The sequence below is a fragment of the Rhagoletis zephyria genome, unplaced genomic scaffold (genome assembly GCF_001687245.7).
Source record: "Rhagoletis zephyria isolate East Lansing unplaced genomic scaffold, Rhagoletis_zephyria_1.1 Rzeph_scaffold_00637, whole genome shotgun sequence".
Lineage (NCBI taxonomy): Eukaryota > Metazoa > Arthropoda > Insecta > Diptera > Tephritidae > Rhagoletis > Rhagoletis zephyria.
Genome location: NW_016157721.1, coordinates 7,926 through 19,196, shown reverse-complemented (window position 1 = coordinate 19,196; position 11,271 = coordinate 7,926). Strand labels below are relative to the sequence as shown.

The following is an 11,271-nucleotide window of genomic DNA, read 5'->3' as shown; positions in this document are numbered from 1 at the left end:
CTCGTGCGAAAGCTTTATTTTTGGGTGCTGCTGAAATTGTTAAAATTTATGATGTAATGTGGAACGATTTTCCGTCATCCCTTGTCAAATTTGGTTTGGAGACAAACCGGTTTCGGCGTTGTGCCATCTTCAGTGTCATTTTTCGTTCTGAATAGTCTCTGCTTGTCTGTCACTATTTATAGCCGTGTTAAATCGTCGTTGGTTCATAGTTAGGTACGTCTCAGCGGATTATATTCTTTCGTTCAACCAGTAGTTTCAGTTCTGTGTGTACATCCTCAGGTAGAAATTAGCTGCTCACCTCTTCTTTGATTGTTGCATGGATTCGCAGGTAGGTAAAAATCAGTTATTTTCTTTCTCTTTGTTTCTGTAGTTTGGACCTGCATTTCATTTTTTATGGTAGTTGCAGGGTTTCTGTTTTGTTTTGCGTATAGTAGCCTGAGTGGTTCGAATAATATATCTGTTTTGGTGAGAAGCAAAACCAACGTACGCCGGTGCGAACTCACGACGATATATCACAAGGAAAAAAAGAAATATAAACACTTGTATTAGATTAAGTATATATGTATGTAAGACGGTTTATTGCAAGCGCATATACGAAGTTATATGCCTTACTCAAATACGATGTACATAAGCAAAGTAGGACAAAGGAATGGATGTTCACAATATACATATGGATTACCTTAAATAGTGATCGCTGACTCAATGCTGCTGTCGGTCTGGCTGCTGTCATCAAAAAGAACCGCAGTTCAAACCGAACATCGCATTAAATAATCTTGAACTTCGAAAGAAGCCCACCGGTAGTTTTCCCGCAGCGGTGTAGCTTTGCAGCGAACAGCGGTGCAGAACACTTACCAGTGGTTCCCAACTATTGAAGGCTTTTGGCTTCAACATTGCCGCCAGCCTTGCAATACTGAGGAATTGCAAGATGCTTCAAATTAGATTACTTAAAAATTAGGTTTAGCTAGAGATGGAAATATAATATATACAAATTCAAATTCAGTACGATACTTAAAACTAGGATGCGTGCAAAAAATATTAAATTGTTGAACTCTCTTGTGTTGGTTTTTTTTTTTTTACATTTATTCAAATAATTCAGTTCCAATTAAATTCAAACTTTAAAAATACTATATAATTTACCCAGTAAGGGGTCGCTGTGCCTTAAAGGGCACATGGGCCAGAAAGGACCCAACCGAAAATAGAGTTCTGGGCGGTAGGAAACCCAGGATAAGCAATAAGTTCGCCTCTTATGATTTTATGATATACATCCCCACCGAAAATCAAGGCGACGGCAGAGGAAGTGTGGAAACCAGGATCGGCGAGCTTGAGGTTAATGAATTTGTCCCGCGTCGCTTGGCTGAGATGACGAGCGGGAGTTTTCAACCCGATCTCCGACAGTACCCTCGCCGGCAAGGAGAATCGCACATGTGCATCATTTGACGAGCTTACGTGGAGCTCGCACATGCTGATATTCGCCACGGGCACCGTCTTTAGGCGGAGCCGGTGCACCAGCGCGTGGCAAATTTTGCTCGTTTGCGAGCAAGGGTCTATCAGAGCCCGAGCTAAAAATTTCCGAGGCCCAATGTGTAGGTAAACCGCAACGGTGGGTAGAACGGTGACTGTTCCCGAAAGCTGCGTTAAAAGTAGGGGAAGTTGGCGTCGGGGAGAAAGACGGTGGTTTGCATGCAACAGGGTGTGATGCTTTTCCTCACAATATTGGCACGTCCCGTTGCTCAGACAGTTCTTGGCCGTGTGGGAGTGGGCTAAACATCGCGAGCAATATCGATGGAGAAGCACAAGGCGCAGCCGGCGCTCGTAGTTGGCATCTAAGAATCGCCTACAATACCGGAGAGGATGCGACCGGTGGCAAACTCTACATTTGGACCTGCCTTCCCTGGCTGCGCGCTGGGCGGAGGCATCTGTCGGTGGCGGTGGAGGCGAGGCGCGTGGCGATGATGGTGTCGATCGGTCTACGGGAACTAGTTCCATGGTCTTGATGCTAAAGCGGCAAAAAAAGGAAAGTATTGATATGAGGGGTTAGTTTGGTAAGACCACTAACTTCACGATAGGTCGCGTTATCAATCCCTTTTGTGTGCGAATGTCTGCAACACGAATTCTTTTATCGGAGCCTTTATAAATCTTTGTGACCCTGCCCAAGCGCCACTCGTTAGGAGGGAGATTTTCATGGCGAACTACAACTAGGTCATCGACGGCGATGTCTTTTTGAGGGGATTTCCATTTGTAGCGTTTATGGAGTTCTTTGAGATATTCCTCTTTCCATCGCAGAGAGTGTTGCTGGCTAAGAGCCTTTATTTTTTGCCACCGATTAATTATCGAGACTGGGTTTGCTTCTATGGAGGGTTCGGGGGGAGAAAGTATGGGACCCCCCGTGAGAAAGTGACCAGGTGTGAGGGCTGCACAATCTGCGGCGTCGGTGGAATTGGGCGATATCGGCCTAGAATTTAGACAGGATTCAATGCGACAAAGTAGGGTTTGAAACTCTTCAAAGGTGAATTTTTGAGAAGCGGCGGTACGTCGAAAATGAAATTTGATGCTTTTAACTCCAGCTTCCCATAGTCCTCCCATGTGAGGAGCGCCGGCAGGGATAAAGTTCCAAGACACCTCCTGATGACTGTACATATTGCACAAAGACTCCCGCGACGTGGTTAGGAATTTCTTGAATTCCTTTTTCAAGTTAGCTGCCGCACCTACAAAATTGGTCCCATTGTCCGAAAAGATTTGCTGAGGGCAGCTTCGTCTAGATATGAATCGCGAGAATGCGCCAAGAAAGGTCTCTGTGGACAGATCGCTTGTACCTTCCAGGTGAATTGCCCGTGTGGAAAAACATACAAATATGCAAACATAACCTTTGGTGATTTTACATGCTCTACCAGTGAAACTCTTAATATCAAATGGGCCGGCAAAATCGACTCCAGTATTTTGAAAAGGCCTGGAAAGGGTCGTTCGCTCTTCAGGAAGGGCAGCCATGATTTGGGATTGATTCCGCTTTTTATGAATGACGCAAGTTCTGCAGTTATGAATGACAGTCTTTATGAGATTCTTTGCCTTTGGAATCCAACACTGTTGGCGAAGCAGCCGCAGCATCAATTGATTTCCTCCATGAAGAGAAATGTTATGGATCAAGTGAACTAACAACCTTGAGAACGAACAACTATAAGCTAGAAGAATGGGATGTTTTTCATTATAAGATAAAACAAGCGAATTTGCGAGTCGACCATTGACTCTCATTATACCCTGACAGTCTAAGAAGGGATTCAAGGTTAAAAGTTTGCTTTTCGGCGAAATTGGAGTTTTTGAAGTCAGACATCTCTGTTCTTCCAAAAAATGCTTCATCTGTGCCAGAATTATAAGCCGAATACGAATTTTCGAGATTTCCTCTCCCGAAACCGCTAGCGATGGATACGAGTGGAATCTTCGAGTGTGCCGGTTAGTCCTGTTGTAAAACCGGAAGACGTAAGCTAAAACACGCAGTGCGCGCGGAAGAGATGAAAATCTTTCTAAGGGATCCTCATGGCTTGACACAAGCGAAGCGTGCGCCTTTATTTTCCTTGCTTCGATCGTGATATCGTCCAGTTCGTCATCCATTGATGGCCATTGCCCTGCATCTTTACCTAACCAGGAAGGGCCGTACCACCACAACTCGCTTGCGCATAAGTCCTGAGGGTATGCTCCTCTGCTGCCAAGATCTGCTGGATTATCCTTCGAGTCCACGTGATTCCAATGCCTAAATCCGACTAATTCCTGTATCTTTGCTACTCGATTTGCGACAAAGGTGGTCCAGGAGCAGGGCCGCTTTTTGAGCCAAGAGAGAACGATGGTTGAGTCTGTCCAGCAAAATATGTTTTCCACCTTGAAAGGAAGTTCACTTAGAAGAGACCTAAGCATATCGACAACTAGAACCGCCCCACACAACTCCAAACGAGGAAGCGAAATAGTTTTTATGGGTGCAACTTTAGTTTTTGCTAATAAAAGGTGCGACGACACTGTACCGTGGTTTTCTACCCGCAAATATATCACCCCCGCGTATGCCTTTTCCGACGCGTCGCAAAAGGCATGGACTTCGAATGGTGACTCAATGGTGAAATTCACCCAACGCGGAATTTTTATGTCATCGATATACCTATAACTTTCTACAAAGGTTTTCCATTTAAAAAGTGTTTGAGAACTTATAGGCTGATCCCAGAGAGTACCATCTGACCAAATTTGTTGCATCACTATTTTAGCTACGACCACCACCGGAGCTAGCCAACCAGCTGGGTCAAAAAGTTTCGCTATCGTTGACAACACTTCTCGTTTAGTGTAGCTATCCTTTGAAGGGAGGGTCTGAACGCTGAAGAAAAAATGGTCTAATCTAGCATTCCATCTAATCCCTAGTGCTTTTGTTGTGCTTGTCTCATCTAAAGTTAAAAATTCTCTCTTTAATAAATGCTCATGAGGAAGATCCATGAGGATTTCCTTGGAATTTGAAGACCATTTCCTCAAAGAAAATCCTGCACTATCAAGTGCTTCTATCAGCTGGTCTCGTGCCTGTAAAGCTGTGGACACATCGTGAAATCCCGCTAAAACGTCATCTACATACATAGAATTTCGTAAAATCTGAGCCGCTAGTGGATGTGAATCATGAGAATCCTGAGCTAACTGCCGAAGAGTCCTAATTGCCAAGTATGGCGCACAATTAACTCCAAACGTTACCGTCCTTAACTGAAAATCTTGTATACCACTATGTGGATCCTTTCTAAAAAGAATCCTTTGATAGGGCCTATGAGACGGGTTAACTAAAATTTGCCTGTACATTTTTTGGATGTCACTATTAAACACGTATTTATACATCCGCCATCGTATCAGTAGCAAGGTCAAATCAGCTTGAAGGGTTGGGCCTACATGTAAAATATCGTTAAGACAAACTCCATTCGAAGAATTGCTGGACGCGTTGAAAACTACCCTTAATTTCGTGGAAGTACTTTCCGGTTTCAAGACTGCATGATGAGGAAGGTAGAAATGACTAGGAGAATGTTCAAAACTTGGAGCCTCTACTTTCTCCATGTGCCCTAGATCCAAATATTCTTGAACAACCTTGTCATACTCTTCCTTTAAAGATGGATTTTTCGTTAACCTTGCTTCGTTACGAATAAATTGCCGAAATGCAATGGGACGCGATGATCCTAGCTTAACATCCGTTGGATAAAAGTTTTTAAACGGTAGCGAAACCACGTATCTTCCTTCCGAATTCCTAGTAGTTGTTTTCAAGTACAGCTCTTCACAAAACATATCCTCGTCTGATTGAAGGTTATTTTTTGGGACTTCCTCTAACTCCCAGAACTTGCGTAGTTGGCTATCTAACGAAATGTCCTCTCCCATTGAGACTTTTGTAGCAAAGCAAGAGACGTGTGCAGTGGAAGATGCCCCAGTGACAATCCACCCGAACACCGTCTCTTGAGACAGAAGGTTGTATTGAATACTACGTTTTACCCCGTCTAACATAACCTTGGGGTACAAATCTCCTCCGATCAAAACATCGATAGGACCGCTTTGCAAAAACTTCGAATCTGCTAAAGGTACTTTAGGCAGTTTTTCTAGAATGGATTCATCTATTGAGGTCGAGGGTAAGTTACCAGTGATTTGTGGTAATACAAACGCAGTAGCTTCTATTAAAAGATTTGGATCACGGGGTGAGCCTAAAACAAACGAACAAATTTTCGATGCGCTGTTAGAAACCCTTTGATTCAATCCCGAAATAACCGCATTTGTCTTGGAATACGGTAGTTTTAAAAGTTTTCGAAGTCGTTCAGAAATAAACGAGGCTTCTGAAGCTGAATCAATTAAAGCGCGAGCTATATAAGTTGAGCCCAAGTGGCAGATGTGAACCATGGCGGTTCCAAGTAGAGCTGAGGATAAGCCTGACGATTTCAAATTTTCCTCAGCTGTCGACAACATACTGTTAGAAGAAGCGGACTGTATATTTGTATGGAATGCCTGTGAAGCAGTTCCACCTGCAGTTTCTTTTGGGGGTTGAGTGTTAGAAGACACTCTGTGAAGTAGAGTATGATGTCTACTTTTGCACTTAGTGCACGAGAATTGACTTTTACAGTCTTTTATCGAATGGCCTTTTGAAAGACAGTTTAGACAGCAGTTGTGTTTTTTAATTGCAGTGAACCTATCATTAATCGAAAGTGACAAGAATTTTGTACATAAACGCAAAGGATGTTGTTGTTTCTGACACATTATGCAGTAAGACTGAGAAATATTTGTCGCCAGAGACACCTTCTTTTGACCCGCCGGGTTGGGTTGATGTGAGAATGCTTTTTGATGTTGGTTGGTTGAAGAAGATGAAGCTGACCATTTCACATCCACTATCGATTCCAAAGTTCTGAAGCGTTGAGTGAGAAATGCATCCATCTGACTCCATTCCGGTATAGCAGCTTTATCTAGTAGTGTTTGTTCCCACAGAGAAAGTGTTGTTTCAGGGAGTCGGTTTGAACACAGGAAGATTAGGATCGGATCCCAATTCCCAACGTTGACGTTATACGTTGCTAACGCTGATAGACATCCGTTTATGCCTCGCTGGAGCTCCTTTAACGCGGGTGCACTTTCGGTCCGAATAACCGGAAGCGAAAAAAGCAGCTTCAATTGCTTGTTGACCAAAACCCGTTTATTTTCGTACGCTGCCTTCAAATTTGACCATGCGATGTCGAATCCCTCATTTGATAGTGGGGGTTTGCTAACGATGTCTCGTGCTTCGCCGCTTGTTTTATGTCGAAGGTGGAAGAGTTTTTCGATGTTACTCAGATCCGCATTATTAATGTAAATCGCGGTGAAGAGATCACGGAAGGATGGCCACGACACATAGTCACCATGGAATATTTCTGTGTCACATGGCGGTAGGTTCAAATTATTGGAGCGCTTGGGTACTTGGGCAGGGGGCACATAAGAAGCAGTATCAGCCGTCACGCTGTACTTCTGAATGCCTTCGCTAATGCGCGACAAACACGAAAGATAATCTTTAAAAGTTGAAGTCTACCTCATCTTCATCTTTCAGAGTTTGTAAGCATTTTCGCATGCATTTTTAGTTTTAGACCAAATGTCTATCAACTCCGTTTTCAAAATCTCTAAAGAAATTTTCGAATGCTCGTTCAAAGTCGCTTCATCGAATCCCGCATTGAATTCGACAATCTGATCTGAGCACCTAGTGAAATAACTTAAGGTAGACATACTTGTCAAAGAACGAGAGTCGATTTATGTACAAATAACGAAAGAACTAAATTATTGAAAAACACGAAAGGAATGATAAGCGCCACCAATTAATCGAAAAACAGCAAATACTGATTGACTTTAAACTAATGATGTAAATATAGAAAGTTCCTACAGGGTCAATGCAAAAATTTCCTACTGGGTCACTTGTGCTAATATGTATATGCACTTGTAGGTATGTAGGTGTGTATGAATGTAAATACACAGGCGACTAAGCAAAAAATGCAAAGTCACCAGCTGAGCGCCAACACGAACAAAAGGTGCGTGCAATAGGAAAAAACCGAAAATGCACCGATACGGGTAAATATGTGCTGTATGTACTTGTATATAAATGTACGATTGTTTATATGTACTTAGGCACGCACAGTAAAGTAGCGAAAAATGTCGCGATGCTGATTATATACACCAAAAAAAAAGATCTCTCAGTTCGAGAGATTGGAAATGTAAATATGTATGTATGTATATAAACTTATGTATTTACATATATTTAGTAAATAAGGAATACACCAAATTCGAAGATAAATAATACAGATAGATGTGGCCGAAATTAATATTTGAATATACTATGCTCCAAGATTTTCCGAAAAAATTTTATTTTAAAGAGATCACCACCAAAATAATTTGATTAATTGGAAACGATTTAAATCTTTTGAGTTATCGAGATGCGTTTAAATGCAAAAAGAACGTCACTTTCTTGTACACAATGACCACATATATCTGTATATAAAAATGTATGTACACAAGTAATTTTGTATGCACATATGCACATATGTATGTATTTGCACACAGAATTGCAGAACCAAGTGAAAGAAAAGAAAACTCACTTATGTATTTATAGTTCGATTTATGCATTCACTTTCACGAGTTGCTTTTTTTGTATATACTTTAAATAATATGTATATGCTTTTGATATGCACAATATATTTGTGTGGAAAGGTATTATTTTTCTTTTGGTTTTTATTTTCTTTCACTGCTTCGACTATGCATATGTACATACGTAAATATATGCTTGTTTATGTATTTTCGCACTTTTTGTTTTATGTATTTTGCTTATATATTTGCACTTTTCCTGTACAACTTGACTAAGATGGCACTGATTATTTTTTTCGAAAATTTATAGAAGAAAAAACACTTTCGCTTTAACTTTTATTTCTACCTCTATCGTTTTTTATTCTTTTTTGCAGAGCTCAACAATTTATGAATTTTTTCACACGCACCTGTATGTTTGTATGTATTTCGTTTAATATAGCTGAGTTGACTTGTTCGTGGTTTCCTCGGACTTTTGCTCCTCGATCGGGCTTTTGTTCTTAAAAAGATTTGCTGGGTTTTTTCTTCCTTCTCTGCTGAAATTCGGGTTAGAGTTAGGTATTGATGTACATATGTACTTCCGCTGTTATGTATCGTGGGAGTTCGACGGCTCAGGAGGACCAAAATGTTTTGCTGAGAAGCAAAACCAACGTACGCCGGTGCGAACTCACGACGATGTATCACAAGGAAAAAAAGAAATATAAACACTTGTATTAGATTAAGTATATATGTATGTAAGACGGTTTATTGCAAGCGCATATACGAAGTTATATGCCTTACTCAAATACAATGTACATAAGCAAAGTAGGACAAAGGAATGGATGTTCACAATATACATATGGATTACCTTAAATAGTGATCGCTGACTCAATGCTGCTGTCGGTCTGGCTGCTGTCATCAAAAAGAACCGCAGTTCAAACCGAACATCGCATTAAATAATCTTGAACTTCGAAAGAAGCCCACCGGTAGTTTTCCCGCAGCGGTGTAGCTTTGCAGCGAACAGCGGTGCAGAACACTTACCAGTGGTTCCCAACTATTGAAGGCTTTTGGCTTCAACAATATCAGATGCGGTGTTTATTTGCTCATTTATTATTTTTCCGACGAACGTGTTTTATTTGTATATCTCCATATTCTCTAATACGTTTAGGCGTTGTCCTTTGTGCTGTACATGGAGAACCTTGGCTGTCTTTCCTATTTTCATTGGCGTACAATGGTTTTCTGCCATATGGTTTGCGAAGTTCGATTCCGGGGTGGTAGAAGGTTTTAGCATTTTTTTGTTGTAGTCCCTTATATGTTCACGATATCTTGTTTTTATCTTGCGCCCTGTTTGTCCTATGTAACTATGTTGACATTCGCAAGTCAACATATATACACCTTGCTTGTCTAGTGGGTCTTCCTCGTTTGCACTATTTCGTAGTATCCTCCCCACATTGTCCTTCGTTCTAAATGCTGTATTAATGTTATGCTTTTGGAATACCTTAGCCAATTTATATGAAGTTTTGCCCGTATAAGTCAAGACTGCCCAAGCCTTTTCATTATTTTCTTCTTATTTGATTTCTTCGTTTTTGTTTCTCTATTAAACAAAAAACTCGATGACCTCAATAGAAAGCAAAACATCACAAAGAACATACAACACAGCGAAATGCCTTTCCATTCCAGATTCGTAAGTTTGGCTAAGGTTCCCATTAGCAAACAAGAGACAGAAATATTGGAAAAAGGTCTGAAACACAACATAGAAAATTATGATAAAAATAAAGAGGTAGAGCACACTATTGTAGACGCGGAAATGGCCATATCATTACTACCAAGCGAGGATCAAGATCATGCAAGACACATATGTAGACGTATAATTGAAAAAAGCATAAAATCTATGGATAAGAAAAAACTAAGCGACGAAAATAAAACGGTCAAAGGGCTAAAGAAAAAACTCAAAACTAATAAAGTAATCACAACAAAAGCAAACAAGGGGAACACAACGGTAATAATGTACGAAAAAGAATACAAAGAAAAGACAGAGCAACTAATCAAAGAGACAAATTGTCGGATGATGAGAAAGGACCCAACCGATGACTACCAAGTGGCAGTAAAGCACGCAATAAAACAAACAAAAACAATAATAAATCTAAGGAAAGCATATACAATGACATTAAATGAATCCTTCGGCCCCTTCAATGATAGCACTCCCAAAAATACACAAGCCAGGAAATCTGATGAGACCAATTATCAACCATAAATCTGCACCAGGATACAAACTATCGAAATATCTAAAATCGTTGCTGAAAGAAAAACTGGAACTGCCCAATAAATACACAATTACGAATACAGCGGAGTTAATTGAAAGGATGAAATCGCTAGAAATACCCAAAGATGCGAAATTTGTATCATTTGATGTCAAGGATCTTTACCCATCGATACAAACGGCAGAACCAGTTACCATCTTGACTAAAACTTTGATAGAAAAAACAGACAAGAACGTAGCAACGGAAATCGTGAACACATTGAGGGTAACACTAGAGCAAAAGTACTTCAAGTTTAATAACAAAATATATAGACAAACTAACGGGCTAGGGATGGGTAATCCCACATCTGCAATTTTAATGGAAATATTCATGCAACATGTAGAGGAAAAGTATATGACGGAGCTGACAACAAGCCTGGGAGTAAAGTTCTACGCAAGATACGTCGATGACATCATATGTCTTGTAACGGGAGACAAGGAAGAACAAATTCTAGGCTATCTCAACGACCAACACACGAGTATAAATTTCACTATGGATAAGGAAAACGAAGTCAAAATAAACTATTTGGACATAACAATTAAAATAAATAAGGTTACCAACAAATGCGAATTCGGGATATATAGAAAGCCCACGGCCACAGACACGATAATACACAATACTTCAAACCACTCTCAACGGCACAAAAATGCAGCCTTTAGACATCTAATAACCAGGCTTGAATGAACCCTATTGGAAAAAGAAGCTTACAGCAAAGAACTTAATACGATATACGCAATCGCGGAAAATAACGGATACAGAAAGGGCTTAGTAAACAAGATAAGAAGAGAAACAAAAACGAAGAAATCAAATAAGAAGGAAAATAATGAAAAGGCTTGGGCAGTCTTGACTTATACGGGCAAAACTTCATATAAATTGGCTAAGGTATTCCAAAAGTATAACATTAATACAGCATTTAGAA

At 40.5% G+C, this 11,271-nt stretch overlaps 1 protein-coding gene across 1 annotated transcript; it reads right to left on the bottom strand.

Moving 5' to 3' along the window:
• Positions 1-545: 545 nt before the first annotated feature.
• On the bottom strand, positions 546-3,070 carry LOC108360826 (uncharacterized). The gene is made up of 2 exons (XM_017613268.1): positions 2,080-3,070; positions 546-1,721 (listed from the first exon to the last, which is right to left on the bottom strand). Exons 1-2 carry the CDS (start codon positions 2,983-2,985, stop codon positions 1,635-1,637), a joined length of 993 nt encoding a protein of 330 aa, XP_017468757.1. The 5' UTR covers positions 2,986-3,070; the 3' UTR covers positions 546-1,634.
• Between the last annotated feature and the right edge of the window lie 8,201 nt (positions 3,071-11,271).